Source organism: Oncorhynchus gorbuscha, linkage group LG11 (assembly GCF_021184085.1).
Source record: "Oncorhynchus gorbuscha isolate QuinsamMale2020 ecotype Even-year linkage group LG11, OgorEven_v1.0, whole genome shotgun sequence".
In the NCBI taxonomy this organism is placed as follows: Eukaryota; Metazoa; Chordata; class Actinopteri; order Salmoniformes; family Salmonidae; genus Oncorhynchus; species Oncorhynchus gorbuscha.
In genome coordinates this window covers 2,872,300-2,899,603 of record NC_060183.1, presented here as the reverse complement: position 1 = coordinate 2,899,603, position 27,304 = coordinate 2,872,300, and the positions used below count along the sequence as shown (strand labels likewise).

At 49.4% G+C, this 27,304-nt stretch overlaps 1 protein-coding gene across 4 annotated transcripts in view; it reads right to left on the bottom strand.

Annotated features, from left to right (window-relative positions):
- Positions 1-1,139: 1,139 nt before the first annotated feature.
- heatr5b (HEAT repeat containing 5B) overlaps positions 1,140-27,304 on the bottom strand; it is an 85,083-nt gene continuing 58,918 nt past the window's right edge. For all 4 annotated transcript variants that reach the window (XM_046368417.1, XM_046368418.1, XM_046368419.1 and 1 more), the window contains exons 29-39: positions 17,178-17,418; positions 16,689-16,934; positions 13,466-13,593; positions 11,584-11,728; positions 8,932-9,082; positions 7,986-8,110; positions 6,048-6,149; positions 5,836-5,958; positions 5,004-5,155; positions 3,710-3,923; positions 1,140-1,642 (exon numbers count right to left, since the gene is read on the bottom strand). In XM_046368417.1, the coding sequence (XP_046224373.1) occupies positions 1,335-1,642; positions 3,710-3,923; positions 5,004-5,155; positions 5,836-5,958; positions 6,048-6,149; positions 7,986-8,110; positions 8,932-9,082; positions 11,584-11,728; positions 13,466-13,593; positions 16,689-16,934; positions 17,178-17,418 (1,935 nt within the window). In that variant the 3' untranslated portion in view covers positions 1,140-1,334. The remainder of the gene's footprint in view (positions 1,643-3,709; positions 3,924-5,003; positions 5,156-5,835; positions 5,959-6,047; positions 6,150-7,985; positions 8,111-8,931; positions 9,083-11,583; positions 11,729-13,465; positions 13,594-16,688; positions 16,935-17,177; positions 17,419-27,304) is intronic.

Below are 27,304 nucleotides of genomic sequence, written 5' to 3'. Positions count from 1 at the left end.
CTGCCTCCCCTACACTCTAACCACTAGGCTACCTGCCTCCCCCTCTAACCACTAGGCTACCTGCCTCCCCCTCTAACCACTAACCTACCTGCCTCCCCTCTAACCACTAGGCTACCTGCCTCCCCCTCTAACCACTAGGCTACCTGCCTCCCCCTCTAACCACTAGGCTACCTACCTCCCCCTCTAACCACTAGGCTACCTACCTCCCCCTCTAACCACTAGGCTACCTGCCTCCCCCTCTAACCACTAGGCTACCTGCCTCCCCTCTAACCACTAGGCTACCTGCCTCCCCCTCTAACCACTAGGCTACCTGCCTCCCCCTCTAACCACTAGGCTACCTGCCTCCCCCCTCTAACCACTAGGCTACCTGCCTCCCTCTCTAACCACTAGGCTACCTGCCTCCCCCTCTAACCACTAGGCTACCTACCTCCCCCTCTAACCACTAGGCTACCTACCTCCCCCTCTAACCACTAGGCTACCTACCTCCCCCTCTAACCACTAGGCTACCTGCCTCCCCCTCTAACCACTAGGCTACCTGCCTCCCCCTCTAACCACTAGGCTACCTGCCTCCCCTCTAACCACTAGGCTACCTGCCTCCCCCTCTAACCACTAGGCTACCAGCCGCTCCCCTCTAACCACTAACCTACCTGCCTCCCCCATCTAACCACTAGGCTACCTACCTCCCCCTCTAACCACTAGGCTACCTGCCTCCCCCCCTCTAACCACTAGGCTACCTGCCTCCCCCTCTAACCACTAGGCTACCTGCCTCCCCCTCTAACCACTAGGCTACCAGCCGCTCCCCTCTAACCACTAACCTACCTGCCTCCCCCTCTAACCACTAGGCTACCTGCCTCCCCCTCTAACCACTAGGCTACCAGCCTCCCCTACACTCTAACCACTAGGCTACCTGCCTCCCCTTCTAACCACTAACCTACCTGCCTCCCCCCTCTAACCACTAGGCTACCTGCCTCCCCTTCTAACCACTAACCTACCTGCCTCCCCCTCTAACCACTAGGCTACCTGCCTCCCCCTCTAACCACTAGGCTACCTGCCTCCCCTTCTAACCACTAACCTACCTGCCTCAGAGTTTAGAAGAAACTTGATGGTTTGATGAGGCCCCCTCTAACCACTAGGCTACCTGCCTCCCCCTCTAACCACTAGGCTACCTGCCTCCCCCCTCTAACCACTAGGCTACCAGCCGCTCCCTGCCGACTTCAAGAAAACTAAGTAGAAAAATCTCATCCACCGAGAACCAAGTTAAATAAAGAACATCTTAGAGCCGGATCAGACGACATTACACCAGGATGATAAAGTATTCTGCATTTCAGGGATATTTAGAAGAAACTTGTTTTGAGTTTGATGGTGGGCGCGGCCTGCACAGTTGGCTGGGCCAATAGGGCTGCTGCTTTGGCTTTGCTGCTCGCCTGATTGGCTCTGACGGCCGACTCAAGGCGGGTCTTGAGCTCAGGTGCAGCTCCAATCACTGTCTTGAAGGCAGCTGGGTAGAGGGGCCCGATCCGCATCAGGTTCTGGAGAGCAAACTCATGTAGGCCCTTGGAGGCAGGAGGAGCAGAGGAGAAGGCCTTGTCATCCAGGAGATAGGAGACCAGGGTGGGCACGAGCAGAGCTAGCAACTGTACCCCTGTTGAAGAGAGGGAACCGGGTGGAGACGTAGTGAGAGAGGGAAACGGGGAGAGGGGGGGAAATGGGGAGAGGGAAAAGGGGAGAGGGGGAAACGGGGAGAGGGAGGAAACGGGGAGAGGGAGGGAAGCGGAGGAAACGGGAGAGGGGGGGAAGCGGGAGAGGGAGGGAAACGGGGAGAGGGAGGAGGGAAACGGGGAGAGGGAGGAGGGAAACGGAGGAGGGAAACGGGGAGAGGGAGGAGGGAAACGGGGAGAGGGAGTAGGGAAACGGGGAGAGGGAAACGGGGAGAGGGAGTAGGGAAACGGGGAGAGGGAGGAGGGAAACGGGGAGAGGGAAATGGGGAGAGGGAGGAGGGAAACGGGGAGAGGGAGGGGGGGGAACGGGAGAGGGAGGAGGGAAACGGGGAGAGGGAGGAGGGAAACGGGGAGAGGGAGGGAAACGGGGAGAGGGAGGAGGGAAACGGGGAGAGGGAAACGGGGAGAGGGAGTAGGGAAACGGGGAGAGGGAAACGGGGAGAGGGAGGAGGGAAACGGGGAGAGGGAATAGGGAAACGGGGAGAGGGAGGAGGGAAACGGGGAGAGGGAGGAGGGAAACGGGGAGAGGGAGAGATGCAAGAGACAGAGGGAGAGACGGAAGGGAAGAGAAAGGGAGAGACAAACATTGATGCATCTTGTTAGTTAACATTTGCTCTATGAAGAAAATGGATCAATATCTCAGAGTGAGAGGACATCAAATACTGTGATTCATAAAGATTAGTCTGACCTACAGTACAGAGGAGAATCAACTAATACATATTGGAAGCATGAGAACACCTGAACTCTCACAGTTCAGCTGCTCTACTCCACACACCGAGTCTAAAACCCCAGACCTTAAGTCCAGACTACCACTCCCCTCTACTACACACACCGAGTCTAAAACCACAGACCTTAAGTCCAGACTACCACTCCCCTCTACTACACACACCGAGTCTAAAACCCCAGACCTTAAGTCCAGACTACCACTCCCCTCTACTACACACACCGAGTCTAAAACCCCAGACCTTAAGTCCAGACTACCACTCCCCTCTACTACACACACCGAGTCTAAAACCCCAGACCTTAAGTCCAGACTACCACTCCCCTCTACTACACACACCGAGTCTAAAACCCCAGACCTTAAGTCCAGACTACCACTCCCCTCTACTACACACACCGAGTCTAAAACCCCAGACCTTAAGTCCAGACTACCACTCCCCTCTACTACACACACAGAGTCTAAAACCCCAGACCTTAAGTCCAGACTACCACTCCCCTCTACTACACACACCGAGTCTAAAACCACAGACCTTAAGTCCAGACTACCACTCCCCTCTACTACACACACCGAGTCTAAAACCCCAGACCTTAAGTCCAGACTACCACTCCCTCTACTACACACACCGAGTCTAAAACCCCAGCCCTTAAGTCCAGACTACCACTCCCCTCTACTACACACACCGAGACTAAAACCCCAGACCATAAGTCCAGACTACCACTCCCCTCTACTACACACACCGAGTCTAAAACCCCAGACCATAAGTCCAGACTACCACTCCCCTCTACTACACACACCGAGTCTAAAACCCCAGACCTTAAGTCCAGACTACCACTCCCCTCTACTCCACACACCGAGTCTAAAACCCCAGACCTTAAGTCCAGACTACCACTCCCCTCTACTACACACACCGAGTCTAAAACCACAGACCTTAAGTCCAGACTACCACTCCCCTCTACTACACACACCGAGTCTAAAACCCCAGACCTTAAGTCCAGACTACCACTCCCCTCTACTACACACACCGAGTCTAAAACCACAGACCTTAAGTCCAGACTAACACTCCCCTCTACTCCACACAAAGAGGCGTTTAGTTACAGAAAGGCTTTTACAGATCAATGAATGTCTTGTGCCCTACATTCAGGCCATGGTGGTACGGTTCCTCTGCCATGCCCACTAGGTTCTCCAGAACCCTGATGCCCTCCTGTACGGCCCTGCAGGTCCGTGACCGTTTTAACCCTGTGTGTACAGCATTGCTACCAACGGTACATACGGTTCTGTTCCTCTGCCATGCCCACTAGGTTCTCCAGAACCCTGATGCCCTCCTGTACGGCCTGCAGCTCTGTGACCGTGCCTGGGCGACTCCTCTCCACCCCCTTCAGTTTCTCCACCATAAGCGGTGCCAGGGCGTGGATGTAGGGGGTGGATAACGCACGGCTGGGGTGCTGGAACACGGACAGGAGGAGCTGGTAACACCGCGCCTGGACCTGAGAGGGAGAAACAGATTACTGACATTCAGGGACAAATGGAGACTGGGGGGGGTGGGGGGTCTTAGAGCGGGGATAAAGAAAAGAGACAATAGACATTAAATGGGTCAGAGGGGTTCAACACTTTAGTGAAGCAGTGTGTGTGTGTGTGTGTGTGTGTGTGTGTGTGTGTGTGTGTGTGTGTGTGTGTGTACCCAGGGGTCAGAGGAGACGAGGTGGTGTGTGTGTGTGCCCAGGGGTCAGAGGAGACGAGGTGGTGTGTGTGTGTGTGTGTGCCCAGGGGTCAGAGGAGACGAGGTGGTGTGTGTGTGTGTGTACCCAGGGGTCAGAGGAGACGAGGTGGTGTGTGTGTGTGTGTACCCAGGGGTCAGAGGAGACGAGGTGGTGTGTGTGTGTGTGTACCCAGGGGTCAGAGGAGACGAGGTGGTGTGTGTGTGTGTGTGAGTACCCAGGGGTCAGAGGAGACGAGGTGGTGTGTGTGTGTGTGTGTGAGTACCCAGGGGTCAGAGGAGACGAGGTGGTGTGTGTGTGTGTGTGTGTGTGCGTGAGTACCCAGGGGTCAGAGGAGACGAGGTGGTGTGTGTGTGTGTGTGTGTGTGTGTGTGTGTGTGTGTGTGTGTGTGTGTGTGTGTGTGTGTGTGTGTGTGTGTGTGTGTGTGTGTGTGTGTGTGTGAGTACCCAGAGGTCAGAGGAGACGAGGTGGTGTGTGTGTGTGTGTGAGTACCCAGGGGTCAGAGGAGACGAGGTGGTGTGTGTGTGTGAGTACCCAGGGGTCAGAGGAGACGAGGTGGTGTGTGTGTGTGTGTGTGTGTGCGTGAGTACCCAGGGGTCAGAGGAGACGAGGTGGTGTGTGTGTGTACCCAGGGGTCAGAGGAGACGAGGTGGTGTGTGTGTGTGTGAGTACCCAGGGGTCAGAGGAGACGAGGTGGTGTGTGTGTGTGTGTGCGTACCCAGGGGTCAGAGGAGATGAGGCAGTGTGTGTGTGAGTACCCAGGGGTCAGAGGAGACGAGGCAGTGTGTGTGTGTGTGTGCGTACCCAGGGGTCAGAGGAGATGAGGCAGTGTGTGTGTGTGTGCGTACCCAGGGGTCAGAGGAGAGGAGTGCGTTCCTATAGCGTTCCATACAACCCTGCTGCAGCACAGTGACTCCTATGACCTCTGAACTGGCAGACAGCAGGAAGAGGGTCATGGCTGTCAGCATACTGACCTCATCCATGTTGGGACGAGACTCATCTGAGGAACACATTAAAAGGTCCATTACAACATTATCAGCAGGCCACGGCTGGACAGCCACCGACACAGCATCCTGACACAATGGGAAGATGGGAAACACCTGGCTACCAGGAATCCTTCTAGAACCGTGTGTATGTTACCTGGTGGAGAATATTCTAGAACAGTGTGTATGTTACCTGGTGGAGAATATTCTAGAACAGTGTGTGTGTTACCTGGTGGAGAATATTCTAGAACAGTGTGTATGTTACCTGGTGGAGAACATTCTAGAACCGTGTGTATGTTACCTGGTGGAGAATATTCTAGAACCGTGTGTATGTTACCTGGTGGAGAAAATTATAGAACCGTGTGTATGTTACCTGGTGGAGAAAATTCTAGAACAGTGTGTATGTTACCTGGTGGAGAACATTCTAGAACCGTGTGTATGTTACCTGGTGGAGAATATTCTAGAACCGTGTGTATGTTACCTGGTGGAGAACATTCTAGAACCGTGTGTATGTTACCTGGTGGAGAATATTCTAGAACAGTGTGTATGTTACCTGGTTGAGAATATTCTAGAACAGTGTGTAGATTACCTGGTTGAGAATATTCTAGAACCATGTGTGTGTTACCTGGTTGAGAATATTCTAGAACAGTGTGTATGTTACCTGGTGGAGAATATTCTAGAACAGTGTGTATGTTACCTGGTTGAGAATATTCTAGAACAGAAGCCAGACTACTCCTAATCAGTCCTGTCCACTGAGTGGGAGTCTTCTCAGCCCGGGCCAGAGGAGAGGTGATGATGGTCTTTATACCCTGTAGAGCAGCTGAGACAGGCAGGGGGATGGAGTTATCAGGGGTCTTTATAAATGTTTTGTGTGTGTGTGTGTGTGTGTGTGTGTGTGTGTGTGTGTACCTGAGACTGGCAGGGGGATGGAGTTATCAGGTGTCTTCACAGCCGTCTCCTTCAGGACCCCGGTTATCAGGAAGAGTACAGTCGGGAGAATGGTCATGCTGCCTGTGGGTGGGGGGAGGGGGGGCGATGACAGACATGAGGAATGACAGAGAGAGAGACAGACTTGTATCTTTCAGTAATGAGGAATGATACCTGTATCCTTTAGTAATGAGGAATGACAGAGAGAGAGACAGACTTGTATCTTTCAGTAATGAGGAATGATACCTGTATCCTTTAGTAATGAGGAATGACAGAGAGAGAGACAGACTTGTATCTTTCAGTAATGAGGAATGATACCTGTATCCTTTAGTAATGAGGAATGACAGAGAGAGAGACAGACTTGTATCTTTCAGTAATGAGGAATGACAGAGAGACAGAGACTTGTATCTTTCAGTAATGAGGAATGACAGAGAGACAGACTTGTATCTTTCAGTAATGAGGAATGACAGAGAGACAGAGACTTGTATCTTTCAGTAATGAGGAATGAGAGAGACAGAGACTTGTATCTTTCAGTAATGAGGAATGAGAGAGAGACAGACTTGTATCCTTTAGGGGCGACAGTGTAGCCTAGTGGTTAGAGCGTTGGACTAGTAACCGGAAGGTTCAAACCTCCGAGCTGACAAGGTCTGCCGTCGTTGAAAATGTAATCCTTCACTCCATCCCACACCAATTGAAATGACGATTGGACGGCAGAAACCATTGCAGAATGCACCTTCTATATGTCAACAAGGCAAACAGACCCTTTCTATAAACATAATGTAATCCTTGTCCCTAGTCTGTCAGTAGCCCTGAAATCCCTGCCCCTAATCTGTCAGTAGCCCTGTAATCCCTGCCCCTAATCTGTCATTAGCCCTGTAATCCCTGCCCCTAATCTGTCAGTAGCCCTGAAATCCCTGTCCCTAATCTGTCAGTAGCCCTGTAATCCCTGCCCCTAGTCTGTCAGTAGCCCTGAAATCCCTGTCCCTAATCTGTCAGTAGCCCTGTAATCCCTGTCCCTAATCCCTGTCCCTAATCTGTCAGTGGCCCTGAAATCCCTGTCCCTAATCCCTGTCCCTAATCTGTCAGTGGCCCTGAAATCCCTGTCCCTAATCCCTGTCCCTAATCTGTCAGTGGCCCTGAAATCCCTGTCCCTAATCCCTGTCCCTAATCTGTCAGTGGCCCTGAAATCCCTGTCCATAATCTGTCAGTGGCCCTGAAATCCCTGTCCATAATCTGTCAGTAGCCCTGTAATCCCTGTCCATAATCTGTCAGTAGCCCTGTAATCGCTGTCCATAATCTGTCAGTAGCCCTGTAATCCCTGTCCCTAATCTCTCAGTAGCCCTGTAATCCCTGTCCCTAATCTCTCAGTAGCCCTGAAATCCCTGTCCCTAATCTCTCAGTAGCCCTGAAATCCCTGTCCCTAATCTCTCAGTAGCCCTGTAATCCCTGTCCCTAATCTCTCAGTAGCCCTGTAATCCCTGTCCCTAATCTCTCAGTAGCCCTGTAATCCCTGTCCCTAATCTCTCAGTAGCCCTGAAATCCCTGTCCCTAATCTCTCAGTAGCCCTGTAATCCCTGTCCCTAATCTCTCAGTAGCCCTGAAATCCCTGTCCCTAATCTCTCAGTAGCCCTGAAATCCTAACTGAATCTTCTCTGTTTCTCTATTGTTTCACACCCAGTGTGACTCAGTTGATTTCCAGACTAATCTGATCCTCAGAAAGCTTCAGTCTCAGACATAACAACCACAGACCCAGGGTGGGACAGGTCCAACGGCTGAGAGGCCATTGAGCCAGACTGAATCGAAGGCGGAGAGATGAACAGTAGAACTCTGCTATTAGCAGTATAACACACCACAACAAGGCAATGAATTACAGGAGACATTCTGAGTCTGTGTGGTCAGGTGTTTTTGTCTGTGTGTTACCTGCGGGGGAGCATAGTGACGGCAGTTCAGCCAGTATAGAGACGGTGTGAGCCACCAGCCGGGTGCTCTCCTCAGGCAGACGAGGCTGGGGTCGGAGGGGCAGGTGGCTGGGGGACTCGTTCACCCTGGGAATGAAAATACATGAGTTTGGGCTTTTCAATGACCCAAAGACGCTGTACTATTCGGGTTGCAAACTTCAGGTAAAAAAAGGCAGGAAATCAAGAATCTTCCAAGCAGGATAACCAGGGTATTACAACAGAACGACCCTGATACAGCAGAACGACCCTGATAAAAAAAACATATATTTAAAATACTACATTCATATATTACCTGTTAAAATACTACATTCGTATATTACCTGTTAAAATACTACATTCATATATTACCTGTTAAAATACTACGTTCATATAATACCTGTAAAAATACTACATTCATATATTACCTGTAAAAATACTACATTCGTATATTACCTGTTAAAATACTACATTCGTATATTACCTGTTAAAATACTACATTCGTATATTACCTGTTAAAATACTACATTCGTATATTACCTGTTAAAATACTACATTCGTATATTACCTGTTAAAATACTACATTCGTATATTACCTGTTAAAATACTACATTCATATAATACCTGTTAAAATACTACATTCGTATATTACCTGTTAAAATACTACATTCATATAATACCTGTTAAAATACTACATTCATATAATACCTGTTAAAATACTACATTCGTATATTACCTGTTAAAATACTACATTCATATAATACCTGTTAAAATACTACATTCATATAATACCTGTTAAAATACTACATTCATATAATACCTGTTAAAATACTACATTCGTATATTACCTGTTAAAATACTACATTCATATAATACCTGTTAAAATACTACATTCATATAATACCTGTTAAAATACTACATTCGTATATTACCTGGTGTTGAGTTGGGGTAAGTGACGAACCAGGATGAACACCATAAGCTCCATGGCAGCGAAGACTAGGGACTTCCCCGGGAGCAGCTCCCCAGTCTCACCTCCCTCTCCCCGGAGAGACCGACCGTCCTGCTCCCCTCCACCCTCCTTACCTGGAGGGAGATACGTAGAGCAGATCAACATGAGGTGACAACATTCTGAGACCGGACTTGACACCTGGTTAATGATGACTGTAGTACTGGTTGGTACCACATGGTTAATGATGACTATAGTACTGGTTGGTATTACCACATGGTTAATGATGACTATAGTACTGGTTGGTATCACCACATGGTTAATGATGACTATAGTACTGGTCAGTATTACCACATGGTTAATGATGACTATAGTACTGGTTGGTATCACCACATGGTTAATGATGACTATAGTACTGGTTGGTATCACCACATGGTTAATGATGACTATAGTACTGGTCGGTATTACCACATGGTTAATGATGACTATAGTACTGGTTGGTATCACCACATGGTTAATGATGACTATAGTACTGGTCAGTATTACCACATGGTTAATGATGCCTATAGTACTGGTTGGTATCACCACATGGTTAATGATGACTATAGTACTGGTCAGTATCACCACATGGTTAATGATGACTATAGTACTGGTTGGTATCACCACATGGTTAATGATGACTATAGTACTGGTTGGTATCACCACATGGTTAATGATGACTATAGTACTGGTCAGTATTACCACATGGTTAATGATGACTATAGTACTGGTTGGTATCACCACATGGTTAATGATGACTATAGTACTGGTTGGTATCACCACATGGTTAATGATGACTATAGTACTGGTCAGTATTACCACATGGTTAATGATGACTATAGTACTGGTTGGTATCACCACATGGTTAATGATGACTATAGTACTGGTTGGTATTACCACATGGTTAATGATGACTATAGTACTGGTCAGTATTACCACATGGTTAATGATGACTATAGTACTGGTTGGTATCACCACATGGTTAATGATGACTATAGTACTGGTCAGTATTACCACATGGTTAATGATGACTATAGTACTGGTTGGTATCACCACATGGTTAATGATGACTATAGTACTGGTCAGTATTACCACATGGTTAATGATGACTATAGTACTGGTCAGTATTACCACATGGTTAATGATGACTATAGTACTGGTCAGTATTACCACATGGTTAATGATGACTATAGTACTGGTTGGTATCACCACATGGTTAATGATGACTATAGTACTGGTCAGTATTACCACATGGTTACTGATGACTATAGTACTGGTTGGTATCACCACATGGTTAATGATGACTATAGTACTGGTTGGTATCACCACATGGTTACTGATGACTATAGTACTGGTTGGTATCACCACATGGTTAATGATGACTATAGTACTGGTCAGTATCACCACATGGTTAATGATGACTATAGTACTGGTCAGTATTACCACATGGTTAATGATGACTATAGTACTGGTTGGTACCACATGGTTAATGATGACTATAGTACTGGTCAGTATCACCACATGGTTAATGATGACTATAGTACTGGTTGGTATCACCACATGGTTAATGATGACTATAGTACTGGTCAGTATTACCACATGGTTACTGATGACTATAGTACTGGTTGGTATCACCACATGGTTAATGATGACTATAGTACTGGTCAGTATCACCACATGGTTAATGATGACTATAGTACTGGTCAGTATTACCACATGGTTAATGATGACTATAGTACTGGTTGGTATCACCACATGGTTAATGATGACTGTAGTACTGGTTGGTATCACCACATGGTTAATGATGACTATAGTACTGGTTGGTATCACCACATGGTTAATGATGACTATAGTACTGGTTGGTATCACCACATGGTTAATGATGACTATAGTACTGGTCAGTATCACCACATGGTTAATGATGACTATAGTACTGGTTGGTATCACCACATGGTTAATGATGACTATAGTACTGGTTGGTATTACCACATGGTTACTGATGACTATAGTACTGGTTGGTACCACATGGTTACTGATGACTATAGTACTGGTTGGTATCACCACATGGTTACTGATGACTATAGTACTGGTTGGTATCACCACATGGTTACTGATGACTATAGTACTGGTCAGTATCACCACATGGTTAATGATGACTATAGTACTGGTTGGTATCACCACATGGTTACTGATGACTATAGTACTGGTTGGTATCACCACATGGTTAATGATGACTATAGTACTGGTTAGTATCACCACATGGTTACTGATGACTATAGTACTGGTTGGTATCACCACATGGTTAATGATGACTATAGTACTGGTCAGTATTACCACATGGTTAATGATGACTATAGTACTGGTCAGTATTACCACATGGTTAATGATGACTATAGTACTGGTTGGTATCACCACATGGTTAATGATGACTATAGTACTGGTTGGTATCACCACATGGTTAATGATGACTATAGTACTGGTTGGTATCACCACATGGTTAATGATGACTATAGTACTGGTTGGTATCACCACATGGTTAATGATGACTGTAGTACTGCAGAAAGGTATCTGGGACCAGCATGGCCGTGTCAGAACTGACCCTGTGTGTCTCTCTGCTGTGTCAGGTGGTCCTGTGCAGCCCGGATCGTCTCCTGCACCACAGCCGTAACTTGGAGCTGAACGGCTGGAGGATCTCTGGTCAGGAGTAGTCTGTGGAGAACGTTGAGCAGCTCTACACCTAACAACTACAACATGAAACCTGGTTAGACCCCCAGCCTGTCAGCTCTACACCCAACAACAACATGAAACCTGGTTAGACCCCCAGCCTGTCAGCTCTACACCCAACTACAACATGAAACCTGGTTAGACCCCCAGCCTGTCAGCTCTACACCCAACAACTACAACATGAAACCTGGTTAGACCCCCAGCCTGTCAGCTCTGGTTAGACCCCCAGCCTGTCAGCTCTACACCCAACAACTACAACATGAAACCTGGTTAGACCCCCAGCCTGTCAGCTCTGGTTAGACCCCCAGCCTGTCAGCTCTACACCCAACAACTACAACATGAAACCTGGTTAGACCCCCAGCCTGTCAGCTCTGGTTAGACCCCCAGCCTGTCAGCTCTACACCCAACAACTACAACATGAAACCTGGTTAGACCCCCAGCCTGTCAGCTCTACACCCAACAACTACAACATGAAACCTGGTTAGACCCCCAGCCTGTCAGCTCTACACCCAACAACTACAACATGAAACCTGGTTAGACCCCCAGCCTGTCAGCTCTGGTTAGACCCCCAGCCTGTCAGCTCTGGTTAGACCCCCAGCCTGTCAGCTCTGCACCCAACAACTACAACATGAAACCTGGTTAGACATGGAAACATGTGTTAACATTGCCAAAGCAAGTGAGGTAGATAATATACAAAACTGAAATAAACAATAAATATTAACAGTAAACATTACACATCCAGAAGATTCAAAACAATAAAGACATTAAAAATGTTATAAATCTTGCTGCTGTGATGGAACACTGTGGTATTTCATCCAGAAGATATGGGAGTTTATCAAAATTAGATTTTTTTCAAATTCTTTGTGGGTCTGTGTAATCTGTGGGAAATATGTGTCTCTAATATGGTCGTACATTGGGCTGGAGGTTAGGAAGTGCAGCTCAGTTTCCACCTCATTTTGTGGGCAGTGAGCACATAGCCTGTCTTCTCTTGAGAGCCATGTCTGCCTACGGCGGCCTTTCTCAATAGCAAGGCTATGCTCACTGAGTCTGTACATAGTCAAAGCTTTCCTTAAGTTGGGTAAGTCACAGTGGTCAGGTATTCTGCCACTGTGTACTCTCTGTGTAGGGCCAACCCCCCCCCCCCCCCCAATCCCTGCCCCCTCCTTTCCTCCCTCTCCTTCCTTCCTTCCCTCCCTCCCTCTCTCCCTCCCTCCCTCCCTACATCCCTGCCCCCCTCCTTTCCTCCCTCTCCTTCCTTCCTTCCTTCCTTCCTTCCTTCATTCCCCCTCCCTCCCTCCCTCCCTCTCTCCGCTCTCCCTCCATCCATCCCTGCCCCCTCCCTCCATCCATCCCTGCCCCCCTCCTTTCTCCCTCCATCCGTGCCCCCCCTTTCCTCCCTCTGCTTTCTCCCTCCCTCCACCCCCCTTCCTCCCTCCCCTCCATCCCTGCCCCCCTCCTTTCTCCCTCCCTCCATACCTGCCCCCCTCCCTCCCTCCCTTTCTCACTCCCCCTCCCTCCCCTCCATCCCTGCCCCTCCCCCTGCTTTCTCCCCCCTCCACCCCCCTTTCCTCCCTCCCCTCCATCCCTGCCCCCCCCTCCTTTCTCCCTCCCTCCATCCCTTTCTCCCTCCCTCCATCCCTGCCCCCCCTTCCCCCCTTCCCTCTCCCCCTCCCTCCATCCCTGCCCCCCCTCCTTTCCTCCCTCCCCTCTCTCCCTGCCTGCCCTCCCCCTCCCTCCCTCCCTCCTGTTATCTTTACCTGGTCTTCACTGATGTGTGTCCTGGCACAGGGAGAGTCCAGTAGGGTACAGAGAGCCTGTAGACATGACATGACATGTTCTATAGGTTCCTCAGGTCTTGGGAAACACAGGAACTCAATACTGACACCTGGAAGGGACAGTGGTTAGTTATCAATACTGACACCTGGGAGGGACAGTGGTTAGTTATCAATACTGACACCTGGGAGGGACAGTGGTTAGTTATCATCTATACTGACACCTGGGAGGGACAGTGGTTAGTTATCATCTATACTGACACCTGGGAGGGACAGTGGTTAGTTATCATCTATACTGACACCTGGGAGGGACAGTGGTTAGTTATCATCTATACCGACACCTGGGAGGGACAGTGGTTAGTTATCATCTATACCGACACCTGGGAGGGACAGTGGTTAGTTATCATCTATACTGACACCTGTCTGTCTGTCTGTCTGTCTGTCTGTCTGTCTGTCTGTCTGTCTGTCTGTCTGTCTGTCTGTCTGTCTGTCTGTCTGTCTGTCTGTCTGTCTGTCTGTCTGTCTGTCTGTCTGTCTGTCTGTCTGTCTGTCTGTCTGTCTGTCTGTCTGTCTGTCTGCATGTCTGTCTCTGTGGCTGTCTGTCTGTCTGCATGTCTGTCTCTGTGGCTGTCTGTCTGTCTGTCTCTGTGGCTGTCTGTCTGTCTGCATGTCTGTCTCTGTGGCTGTCTGTCTGTCTGCATGTCTGTCTCTGTGGCTGTCTGTCTGTCTGCATGTCTGTCTCTGTGGCTGTCTGTCTGTCTGCATGTCTGTCTCTGTGGCTGTCTGTCTGTCTGCATGTCTGTCTCTGTGGCTGTCTGTCTGTCTGCATGTCTGTCTCTGTGGCTGTCTGTCTGTCTGCATGTCTGTCTCTGTGGCTGTCTGTCTGCATGTCTGTCTGCATGTCTGTCTGCATGTCTGTCTGCATGTCTGTCTGCATGTCTGTCTGCATGTCTGTGGCTGTCTGCATGTCTGTGGCTGTCTGTCTCTGTGGCTGTCTGTCTCTGTGGCTGTCTGTCTCTGTGGCTGTCTGTCTCTGTGGCTGTCTGTCTCTGTGGCTGTCTGTCTCTGTGGCTGTCTGTCTCTGTGGCTGTCTGTCTCTGTGGCTGTCTGTCTCTGTGGCTGTCTGTCTCTGTGGCTGTCTGTCTGTCTCTGTGGCTGTCTGTCTGTCTGTCTCTGTGGCTGTCTGTCTGTCTGTCTCTGTGGCTGTCTGTCTGTCTGTCTCTGTGGCTGTCTGTCTGTCTGTCTCTGTGGCTGTCTGTCTGTCTGTCTCTGTGGCTGTCTGTCTGTCTGTCTCTGTGGCTGTCTGTCTGTCTGTCTGTCTCTGTGGCTGTCTGTCTGTCTGTCTGTCTCTGTGGCTGTCTGTCTGTCTGTCTGTCTCTGTGGCTGTCTGTCTGTCTGTCTGTCTCTGTGGCTGTCTGTCTGTCTGTCTGTCTGTCTGTCTGTCTGTCTGTCTCTGTGGCTGTCTGTCTGTCTGTCTGTCTCTGTGGCTGTCTGTCTGTCTGTCTGTCTCTGTGGCTGTCTGTCTGTCTCTGTGGCTGTCTGTCTGTCTGTCTGTCTCTGCGGCTGTCTGTCTGTCTGTCTGTGCGGCTGTCTGTCTGTCTGTCTCTGCGGCTGTCTGTCTGTCTGTCTCTGCGGTTGTCTGTCTGTCTGTCTCTGCGGCTGTCTGTCTGTGTGGCTGTCTGTCTCTGCGGCTGTCTGTCTGTGTGGCTGTCTGTCTCTGTGGCTGTCTGTCTGTCTGTCTCTGTGGCTGTCTGTCTGTCTGTCTCTGTGGCTGTCTGTCTGTCTGTCTCTGTGGCTGTCTGTCTGTCTGTCTCTGTGGCTGTCTGTCTGTCTGTCTCTGTGGCTGTCTGTCTGTCTGTCTCTGTGGCTGTCTGTCTGTCTGTCTCTGTGGCTGTCTGTCTGTCTGTCTGTCTCTGTGGCTGTCTGTCTGTCTGTCTGTCTCTGTGGCTGTCTGTCTGTCTGTCTGTCTCTGTGGCTGTCTGTCTGTCTGTCTGTCTCTGTGGCTGTCTGTCTGTCTGTCTGTCTCTGTGGCTGTCTGTCTGTCTGTCTGTCTCTGTGGCTGTCTGTCTGTCTGTCTGTCTGTCTCTGTGGCTGTCTGTCTGTCTGTCTGTCTGTCTGTCTCTGTGGCTGTCTGTCTGTCTGTCTGTCTCTGTGGCTGTCTGTCTGTCTCTGTGGCTGTCTGTCTGTCTCTGTGGCTGTCTGTCTGTCTCTGTGGCTGTCTGTCTGTCTCTGTGGCTGTCTGTCTGTCTGTCTGTCTCTGTGGCTGTCTGTCTGTCTCTGTGGCTGTCTGTCTGTCTGTCTGTCTCTGTGGCTGTCTGTCTGTCTGTCTGTCTCTGTGGCTGTCTGTCTGTCTGTCTGTCTCTGTGGCTGTCTGTCTGTCTGTCTGTCTCTGTGGCTGTCTGTCTGTCTGTCTGTCTCTGTGGCTGTCTGTCTGTCTGTCTGTCTCTGTGGCTGTCTGTCTGTCTGTCTGTCTCTGCGGCTGTCTGTCTGTCTGTCTGTCTGTCTGTCTGTCTGTCTGTCTGTCTGTCTGTCTGTCTGTCTGTCTCTGCGGCTGTCTGTCTGTCTGTCTCTGCGGCTGTCTGTCTGTCTGTCTCTGCGGCTGTCTGTCTGTCTGTCTCTGCGGCTGTCTGTCTGTCTGTCTCTGCGGCTGTCTGTCTGTCTGTCTCTGCGGCTGTCTGTCTGTCTGTCTCTGCGGCTGTCTGTCTGTCTCTGCGGCTGTCTGTCTGTCTGTCTCTGCGGCTGTCTGTCTGTCTGTCTCTGCGGCTGTCTGTCTGTCTGTCTCTGCGGCTGTCTGTCTGTCTGTCTCTGCGGCTGTCTGTCTGTCTGTCTCTGCGGCTGTCTGCCTGCCTGTCTCTGCGGCTGTCTGTCTGTCTGTCTCTGCGGCTGTCTGCCTGCCTGTCTCTGCGGCTGTCTGCCTGCCTGTCTCTGCGGCTGCCTGCCTGTCTCTGCGGCTGCCTGCCTGTCTCTGCGGCTGCCTGCCTGTCTCTGCGGCTGCCTGCCTGTCTCTGCGGCTGCCTGCCTGTCTCTGCGGCTGCCTGCCTGTCTCTGCGGCTGCCTGCCTGTCTCTGCGGCTGCCTGCCTGTCTCTGCGGCTGCCTGCCTGTCTCTGCGGCTGCCTGCCTGTCTCTGTGGCTGCCTGTCTCTGTGGCTGCCTGTCTCTGTGGCTGCCTGTCTCTGTGGCTGCCTGTCTCTGTGTCTGTGGTCCATACCCAACATCAGATGCATTCTGTCCTTAATAAGATCCTCCAGGCTCTGAGTAGGTCCAGGGTTACTCTGGGGGTAGACTGGTGCCCCAGTAGCCTGTGGAGGGACAGCGGGGGCCTCCTCTTCCCCCTCCCCGGCCCCAAAGCTGGTGCTGCTCAGCCAGAGGGCCACAGCGTGGAGAACGGGGGCCCAGGAGCCACGGTAATGGAGACGGGCTGTGTCGATGGTCTCTGGGGTGTAGAAGGCACCACCTGAACAACACAGGAAAACAGGCTTGTCAGGACACACCCAGAACACAGGAAAACAGGCTTGTCAGGAGGTCATTTTAAGAGACAGAGCAACCCAATCTGTCACACAAAGTCAAGAAGTTGTAGGGACAGTTTCCCGGAAACAGTTGAATCAAGTCTAGAAAAGCGTGTTCAGTTGAGAGATACTCCATTTAATGAATCTGTGGCTTAAGACTGGCTATAGGGTTGAGTTGTGGTGTTTTGTACCGTCAGGGGGCAGTTGGCTGGAGAACTCAGCAGGCAGCGTGAGCAGAGCGTAGTCTCTGAGGACAGCCAACCACAGCCGAGACAGAGACGGTAGTTCAGGCTGCACCAGCATAATCAGGCTGTCAGGAGGAAGAATGTCTGCTCCCACCTCCTCCTCCTCCTCTTCCTCTTCTCCTGCCTTCACCTCCTTCACCGGCCGAGACTCTGCTTCCTTCTTTATCTTCATGGCCACCACATACACCTGAAAGATGGGAGAGGGAGAGAATGAGAGCACGGGAGAGAGAGAGAGACAGAGAGAGAGAGAGACAGAGAGAGACAGAGACAGAGACAGAGAGAGAGAGAGAGAGAGAGAGAGAGAGAGAGACAGAGAGAGAGACAGAGAGAGAGACAGAGAGAGAGACAGAGAGAGAGAGAGAGACAGGGAGAGAGAGAGAGAGAGAGAGAGAGAGAGAGAGAGAGAGAGAGAGAGAGACAGAGACAGAGACGAGAGAGACAGACAGAGAGAGAGAGACAGAGAGAGAGAGAGAGAGAGAGAGAGACAGAGAGAGAGAGAGACAGAGAGAGACAGAGAGAGAGAGACTAACTATGTATTCATCCAACCTGTTTGTCAGTAAAGACCTGACAGCTTGATGGAAACAGAAAATGCCGACAAAAAACAAAATACGCTAGACAAGGTGGTATATTTTCTTGTATCTTTAGAATGAAATGAAGTCCTTATCCGTTTTATAGGTCTATAGGCAGCCGACACGCAGCAAAGATACACACGGTCAGAGACCCACTAAAACAGCATCGGCCCTTCTGAGCCTGTCTGGCAGGGTTGGTTCTAGAGTTCAATCTTGGTTTCATCAGAGCAGAGAATCTTGTTTCTCACGGTCTGAGAGTCCTTCAGGTGCCTTTTGGCAAACTCCAAGCTGGGCTGTCATGTGCCTTTTACTGAGGAGTGGCTTCCGTCTGGCCACTCTACCATAAAAGTTCTCTCTCAGGTCTCTCCAGAGATGATCGATCAGGTTCAAGTCCAGACTCTGGCTGGGCCACTCAAGGACATTCAGAGACTTGTCCTGAAGCCACTCCTGTGTTGTATTGGCTGTGTTCTTAGGGTCGTTGTCCTGTTGGAAGGTGAACGTCTGGAGCAGGTTTTCATCAAGGATCTCACTGTACTGCGTTGTCTTGTCACCACAGTCTGAGGTCCTGACCACTCCTGTGTTGTATTGGCTGTGTTCTTAGGGTCGTTGTCCTGTTGGAAGGTGAACGGTCACCACAGTCTGAGGTCCTGACCACTCCTGTGTTGTATTGGCTGTGTTCTTAGGGTCGTTGTCCTGTTGGAAGGTGAACGGTCACCCCAGTCTGAGGTCCTGACCACTCCTGTGTTGTATTGGCTGTGTTCTTAGGGTCGTTGTCCTGTTGGAAGGTGAACGGTCACCCCAGTCTGAGGTCCTGACCACTCCTGTGTTGTATTGGCTGTGTTCTTAGGGTCGTTGTCCTGTTGGAAGGTGAACGGTCACCCCAGTCTGAGGTCCTGACCACTCCTGTGTTGTATTGGCTGTGTTCTTAGGGTCGTTGTCCTGTTGGAAGGTGAACGGTCACCCCAGTCTGAGGTCCTGACCACTCCTGTGTTGTATTGGCTGTGTTCTTAGGGTCGTTGTCCTGTTGGAAGGTGAACGTCTGGAGCAGGTTTTCATCAAGGATCTCTTTTTGTTCCGTTCATCTTTCCCTCCAGACGATTTTCCCACAGCATGATGCCGCCACCTCCATGCTTCACCGTTTTTTTTTTTTAATGTAGATTTTTTATTTTACCTTTATTTAACACGGCAACTCAGTTAAGATTCTTATTTACAATGACGGCCCACCGGGGAAGTGTGTTAACTGCCTTGTTCAGGGGCAGAACAACAGATTTTTACCTTGTCAGCTCGGGGATTTGGTCTAGTAACCGGTGTAAATGTGTCGGCGTGTTGGAGGTGTCGACAGCTGGCTATTCTGGTTGAGCGTGGCGACATACTGTTAAACTTTTTATCCACAACTTTCTGTCCATCGCCGTTGTAATCTACTGGGAACCCAAAATGTTCCCAAACTGGAGATTTAAAAAGATGGAGGAGAATCCTCCTGGTTTAACAACCCGACCACTCACCATGGTACAGAACTACATCCCGGCTGCACCTCACAAAAAGACCGTTTGAAATGTACCAGTTTTTAAGATTTGATTACAACGACTGTGTCAGCTCTAGGTATTTTAACGGACTCTCATGAGCATTTTTTTTAAAACTCAGATTTACTCAAAAGGCCCAGGCCTCCAGCCTATAGTCTATAGTGTTACAGGCCTCCAGCCTATAGTCTATAGTGTTACAGGCCTCCAGCCTATAGTCTATAGTGTTACAGGCCTCCAGCCTATAGTCTATAGTGTTACAGGCCTCCAGCCTATAGTCTATAGTGTTACAGGCCTCCAGCCTATAGTCTATAGTGTTACAGGCCTCCAGCCTATAGTCTATAGTGTTACAGGCCTCCAGCCTATAGTCTATAGTGTTACAGGCCTCCAGCCTATAGTCTATAGTGTTACAGGCCTCCAGCCTATAGTCTATAGTGTTACAGGCCTCCAGCCTATAGTCTATAGTGTTACAGGCCTCCAGCCTATAGTCTCTAGTGTTACAGGCCTCCAGCCTATAGTCTCTAGTGTTACAGGCCTCCAGCCTATAGTCTATAGTGTTACAGGCCTCCAGCCTATAGTCTATAGTGTTACAGGCCTCCAGCCTATAGTCTATAGTGTTACAGGCCTCCAGCCTAGTCTATAGTGTTACAGGCCTCCAGCCTAGTCTATAGTGTTACAGGCCTCCAGCCTATAGTCTATAGTGTTACAGGCCTCCAGCCTATAGTCTATAGTGTTACAGGCCTCCAGCCTATAGTCTATAGTGTTACAGGCCTCCAGCCTATAGTCTATAGTGTTACAGGCCTCCAGCCTATAGTCTCTAGTGTTACAGGCCTCCAGCCTATAGTCTATAGTGTTACAGGCCTCCAGCCTATAGTCTATAGTGTTACAGGCCTCCAGCCTATAGTCTATAGTGTTACAGGCCTCCAGCCTAGTCTATAGTGTTACAGGCCTCCAGCCTAGTCTATAGTGTTACAGGCCTCCAGCCTATAGTCTATAGTGTTACAGGCCTCCAGCCTATAGTCTATAGTGTTACAGGCCTCCAGCCTATAGTCTATAGTGTTACAGGCCTCCAGCCCAGCCTAAATGACATTTTGATGGCATCGGACCGAGGCTCTGCATCTGTCCTCGTGCTCCTAGACCTTAGTGCTGCTTTTGATACCATCGATCACCACATTCTTTTGGAGAGATTGGAAACCCAAATTGGTCTACACGGACATGTTCTGGCCTGGTTTAGGTCTTATCTGTCGGAAAGATATCAGTTTGTCTCTGTGAATGGTTTGTCCTCTGACAAATCAACTGTACATTTCGGTGTTCCTCAAGGTTCTGTTTTAGGACCACTATTGTTTTCACTATATATTTTACCTCTTGGGGATGTTATTCGAAAACATAATGTAAACTTTCACTGCTATGCGGATGACACACAGCTGTACATTTCAATGAAACATGGTGAAGCACCAAAATTGCCCTCGCTAGAAGCATGTGTTTCAGACATAAGGAAGTGGATGGCTGCAAACTTTCTACTATTAAACTCGGACAAAACAGAGATGCTTGTTCTAGGTCCCAAGAAACAAAGAGATCTTCTGTTGAATCTGACAATTAATCTTAATGGTTGTACAGTCGTCTCAAATAAAACTGTGAAGGACCTCGGCGTTACTCTGGACCCTGATCTCTCTTTTGAAGAACATATCAAGACCATTTCGAGGACAGCTTTTTTCCATCTACGTAACATTGCAAAAATCAGAAACTTTCTGTCCAAAGATGATGCAGAAAAATTAATCCATGCTTTTGTCACTTCTAGGTTAGACTACTGCAATGCTCTATTTTCCGGCTACCCGGATAAAGCACTAAATAAACTTCAGTTAGTGCTAAATACGGCTGCTAGAATCCTGACTAGAACCAAAAAATTTGATCATATTACTCCAGTGCTAGCCTCTCTACACTGGCTTCCTGTCAAAGCAAGGGCTGATTTCAAGGTTTTACTGCTAACCTACAAAGCATTACATGGGCTTGCTCCTACCTACCTCTCTGATTTGGTCCTGCCGTACATACCTATACGTACGCTACGGTCACAAGACGCAGGCCTCCTAATTGTCCCTAGAATTTCTAAGCAAACAGCTGGAGGCAGGGCTTTCTCCTATAGAGCTCCATTTTTATGGAACGGTCTGCCTACCCATGTCAGAGACGCAAACTCGGTCTCAACCTTTAAGTCTTTACTGAAGACTCATCTCTTCAGTGGGTCATATGATTGAGTGTAGTCTGGCCCAGGAGTGGGAAGGTGAACGGAAAGGCTCTGGAGCAACGAACCGCCCTTGCTGTCTCTGCCTGGCCGGTTCCCCTTTTTCCACTGGGATTCTCTGCCTCTAACCCTGTTACGGGGCTGAGTCACTGGCTTGCTGGGGCTCTCTCGTGCCGTCCCTGGGGGTGCGTCACCTGGGTGGGTTGATTCACTGTTGTGGTCGGCCTGTCTGGGTTTCCCCCCTTGGGTTGTACCGTGTCGGAGATCTTTGTGGGCTATACTCGGCCTTGTCTCAGGATGGTAAGTTGGTGGTTGAAGATTTCCCTCTAGTGGTGTGGGGGCTGTGCTTTGGCAAAGTGGGTGGGGTTATATCCTTCCTGTTTGGCCCTGTCCGGGGTGTCCTCGGATGGGGCCACAGTGTCTCCTGACCCCTCCTGTCTCAGCCTCCAGTATTTATGCTGCAGTAGTTTATGTGTCGGGGGCTAGGGTCAGTTTGTTTATCTGGAGTACTTCTCCTGTCCTATTCGGTGTCCTGTGTAAATCTAAGTGTGCGTTCTCTAATTCTCTCCTTCTCTCTTTCTTTCTCTCTCTCGGAGGACCTGAGCCCTAGAACCATGCCCCAGGACTACCTGACATGATGACTCCTTGCTGTCCCCAGTCCACCTGGCCATGCTGCTGCTCCAGTTTCAACTGGCCTGGGCCCTAGGACCATGTCCCAGGACTACCTGACATGAGGACTCCTTGCTGTCCCCAGTCCACCTGGCCATGCTCCTGCTCCAGTTTCAACTGTTCTGCCTTACTATTATTCAACCATGCTGGTCATTTATGAACATTTGAACATCTTGGCCACGTTCTGTTATAATCTCCACCCGGCACAGCCAGAAGAGGACTGGCCACCCCACATATGCTCTCTCTAATTCTCTCTTTCTTTCTCTCTCTCGGAGGACCTGAGCCCTAGGACCGTGCCCCAGGACTACCTGACATGATGGCTCCTTGCTGTCCCCAGTCCACCTGACTGTGCTGCTGCTCCAGTTTCAACTGTTCTGCCTTATTATTATTTGACCATGCTGGTCATTTATGAACATTTGAACATCTTGGTCATGTTCTGTTATAATCTCTACCCGGCACAGCCAGAAGAGGACTGGCCACCCCACATAGCCCGGTTCCTCTCTAGGTTTCTTCCTAGGTTTTGGCCTTTCTAGGGAGTTTTTCCTAGCCACCGTGCTTTTACACCTGCATTGTTTGCTGTTTGGGGTTTTAGGCTGGGTTTCTGTACAGCACTTTGAGATATCAGCTGATGTACGAAGGGCTATATAAATAAATTTGATTTGATTTGATTTTGATATAGTCTATAGTGTTACAGGCCTCCAGCCCAGCCTATAGTCTATAGTGTTACAGGCCTCCAGCCCAGCCTATAGTCTATAGTGTTACAGGCCTCCAGCCTATAGTCTATAGTGTTACAGGCCTCCAGCCTATAGTCTATAGTGTTACAGGCCTCCAGCCTATAGTCTATAGTGTTACAGGCCTCCAGCCTATAGTCTATAGTGTTACAGGCCTCCAGCCCAGCCTATAGTCTATAGTGTTACAGGCCTCCAGCCTATAGTCTATAGTGTTACAGGCCTCCAGCCTATAGTATATAGTGTTACAGGCCTCCAGCCTATAGTCTATAGTGTTACAGGCCTCCAGCATGTAGTCTATAGTGTTACAGGCCTCCAGCCTATAGTCTATAGTGTTACAGGCCTCCAGCCTATAGCCTATAGTGTTACAGGCCTCCAGCCCAGCCTATAGTCTATAGTGTTACAGGCCTCCAGCCTATAGTGTTACAGGCCTCCAGCCTATAGTCTATAGTGTTACAGGCCTCCAGCCTATAGTCTATAGTGTTACAGGCCTCCAGCCTATAGTCTATAGTGTTACAGGCCTCCAGCCCAGCCTATAGTCTATAGTGTTACAGGCCTCCAGCCTGTAGTCTATAGTGTTACAGGCCTCCAGCCTATAGTCTATAGTGTTACAGGCCTCCAGCCTATAGCCTATAGTGTTACAGGCCTCCAGCCCATAGCCTATAGGGTTACAGGCCTCCAGTCTATAGGCCTCCAGCCTATAGTCTATAGTGTTACAGGCCTCCAGCCTATAGTCTATAGTGTTACAGGCCTCCAGCCCAGCCTATAGTCTATAGTGTTACAGGCCTCCAGCCCATAGCCTATAGGGTTACAGGCCTCCAGCCTATAGTCTATAGTGTTACAGGCCTCCAGCCTATAGTCTATAGTGTTACAGGCCTCCAGTCTATAGTCTATAGTGTTACAGGCCTCCAGCCTATAGTCTATAGTGTTACAGGCCTCCAGCCCATAGCCTATAGGGTTACAGGCCTCCAGCCCATAGCCTATAGGGTTACAGGCCTCCAGCCTATAGTCTATAGTGTTACAGGCCTCCAGCCTATAGTCTATAGTGTTACAGGCCTCCAGTCTATAGTCTATAGTGTTACAGGCCTCCAGTCTATAGTCTATAGTGTTACAGGCCTCCAGCCTATAGTCTATAGTGTTACAGGCCTCCAGCCTATAGTCTATAGTGTTACAGGCCTCCAGCCCATAGCCTATAGGGTTACAGGCCTCCAGTCTATAGTCTATAGTGTTACAGTCCTCCAGCCCAGCCTATAGTCTATAGTGTTACAGGCCTCCAGCCTATAGTGTTACAGGCCTCCAGCCTATAGTGTTACAGGCCTCCAGCCTATAGTCTCTAGTGTTACAGGCCTCCAGCCCAGCCTATAGTCTATAGTGTTACAGGCCTCCAGCCCAGCCTATAGTCTATAGTGTTACAGGCCTCCAGCCTATAGTCTATAGTCTATAGTGTTACAGGCCTCCAGCCCAGTCTATAGTCTATAGTGTTACAGGCCTCCAGCCTATAGTCTATAGTGTTACAGGCCTCCAGCCTATAGTCTCTAGTGTTACAGGCCTCCAGCCTATAGTCTATAGTGTTACAGGCCTCCAGCCCAGCCTATAGTCTATAGTGTTACAGGCCTCCAGCCCAGCCTATAGTCTATAGTGTTACAGGCCTCCAGCCCAGCCTATAGTCTATAGTGTTACAGGCCTCCAGCCCAGCCTATAGTCTATAGTGTTACAGGCCTCCAGCCCAGTCTATAGTCTATAGTGTTACAGGCCTCCAGCCCAGTCTATAGTGTTACAGGCCTCCAGCCTATAGTCTATAGTGTTACAGGCCTCCAGCCTATAGTCTATAGTGTTACAGGCCTCCAGCCTATAGTCTATAGTGTCACAGGCCTCCAGCCCAGCCTATAGTCTATAGTGTTACAGGCCTCCAGCCTATAGTCTATAGTGTTACAGGCCTCCAGCCTATAGTCTATAGTGTTACAGGCCTCCAGCCCAGCCTATAGTCTCTAGTGTTACAGGCCTCCAGTCTATAGTGTTACAGGCCTCCAGCCTATAGTCTATAGTGTTACAGGCCTCCAGCCCAGCCTATAGTCTATAGTGTTACAGGCCTCCAGCCTATAGTCTATAGTGTTACAGGCCTCCAGCCTATAGTCTCTAGTGTTACAGGCCTCCAGCCCAGCCTATAGTCTATAGTGTTACAGGCCTCCAGCCAGCCTATAGTCTATAGTGTTACAGGCCTCCAGCCTATAGTCTATAGTCTATAGTGTTACAGGCCTCCAGCCCAGTCTATAGTCTATAGTGTTACAGGCCTCCAGCCTATAGTCTATAGTGTTACAGGCCTCCAGCCTATAGTCTCTAGTGTTACAGGCCTCCAGCCTATAGTCTATAGTGTTACAGGCCTCCAGCCCAGCCTATAGTCTATAGTGTTACAGGCCTCCAGCCCAGCCTATAGTCTATAGTGTTACAGGCCTCCAGCCTATAGTCTATAGTGTTACAGGCCTCCAGCCCAGCCTATAGTCTCTAGTGTTACAGGCCTCCAGCCCAGCCTATAGTCTATAGTGTTACAGGCCTCCAGTCTATAGTGTTACAGGCCTCCAGCCCAGCCAATAGTCTATAGTGTTACAGGCCTCTAGCCCAGTCTATAGTCTATAGTGTTACAGGCCTCTAGCCCAGTCTATAGTCTATAGTGTTACAGTCCTCCAGCCCATAGTCTATAGTGTTACAGTCCTCCAGCCCTCCAGCCCATAGTCTATAGTGTTACAGTCCTCCAGCCCATAGTCTATAGTGTTACAGTCCTCCAGCCCATAGTCTATAGTGTTACAGGCCTCCAGCCCATAGTCTATAGTGTTACAGGCCTCCAGCCCATAGTCTATAGTGTTACAGGCCTCCAGCCCATAGTCTATAGTGTTACAGGCCTCCAGCCCATAGTCTATAGTGTTACAGGCCTCCAGCCCATAGTCTATAGTGTTACAGGCCTCCAGCCCATAGTCTATAGTGTTACAGGCCTCCAGCCCATAGTCTATAGTGTTACAGGCCTCCAGCCCATAGTCTATAGTGTTACAGGCCTCCAGCCCATAGTCTATAGTGTTACAGGCCTCCAGCCCATAGTCTATAGTGTTACAGGCCTCCAGCCTATAGTCTATAGTGTTACAGGCCTCCAGCCCATAGTCTATAGTGTTACAGGCCTCCAGCCCATAGTCTATAGTGTTACAGGCCTCCAGCCCATAGTCTATAGTGTTACAGGCCTCCAGCCCATAGTCTATAGTGTTACAGGCCTCCAGCCCATAGTCTATAGTGTTACAGGCCTCCAGCCCATAGTCTATAGTGTTACAGGCCTCCAGCCCATAGTCTATAGTGTTACAGGCCTCCAGCCCATAGTCTATAGTGTTACAGGCCTCCAGCCCATAGTCTATAGTGTTACAGGCCTCCAGCCCATAGTCTATAGTGTTACAGGCCTCCAGCCTATAGTCTATAGTGTTACAGGCCTCCAGCCTATAGTCTATAGTGTTACAGGCCTCCAGCCTATAGTCTATAGTGTTACAGGCCTCCAGCCTATAGTCTATAGTGTTACAGGCCTCCAGCCTATAGTCTATAGTGTTACAGGCCTCCAGCCTATAGTCTATAGTGTTACAGGCCTCCAGCCTATAGTCTATAGTGTTACAGGCCTCCAGCCTATAGTCTATAGTGTTACAGGCCTCCAGCCTATAGTCTATAGTGTTACAGGCCTCCAGCCCAGCCAATAGTCTATAGTGTTACAGGCCTCCAGCCCAGCCAATAGTCTATAGTGTTACAGGCCTCCAGCCCAGCCAATAGTCTATAGTGTTACAGGCCTCCAGCCCAGCCAATAGTCTATAGTGTTACAGGCCTCCAGCCCAGCCAATAGTCTATAGTGTTACAGGCCTCCAGCCCAGCCAATAGTCTATAGTGTTACAGGCCTCCAGCCTATAGTCTATAGTGTTACAGGCCTCCAGCCTATAGTCTATAGTGTTACAGGCCTCCAGCCTATAGTCTATAGTGTTACAGGCCTCCAGCCTATAGTGTTACAGGCCTCCAGCCTATAGTGTTACAGGCCTCCAGCCTATAGTGTTACAGGCCTCCAGCCTATAGTGTTACAGGCCTCCAGCCTATAGTCTATAGTGTTACAGGCCTCCAGTCTATAGTATATAGTGTTACAGGCCTCCAGTCTATAGTATATAGTGTTACAGGCCTCCAGTCTATAGTCTATAGTGTTACAGGCCTCCAGCCCAGCCTATAGTATATAGTGTTACAGGCCTCCAGCCCAGTCTATAGTCTATAGTGTTACAGGCCTCCAGTCTATAGTGTTACAGGCCTCCAGCCCAGTCTATAGTGTTACAGGCCTCCAGCCCAGTCT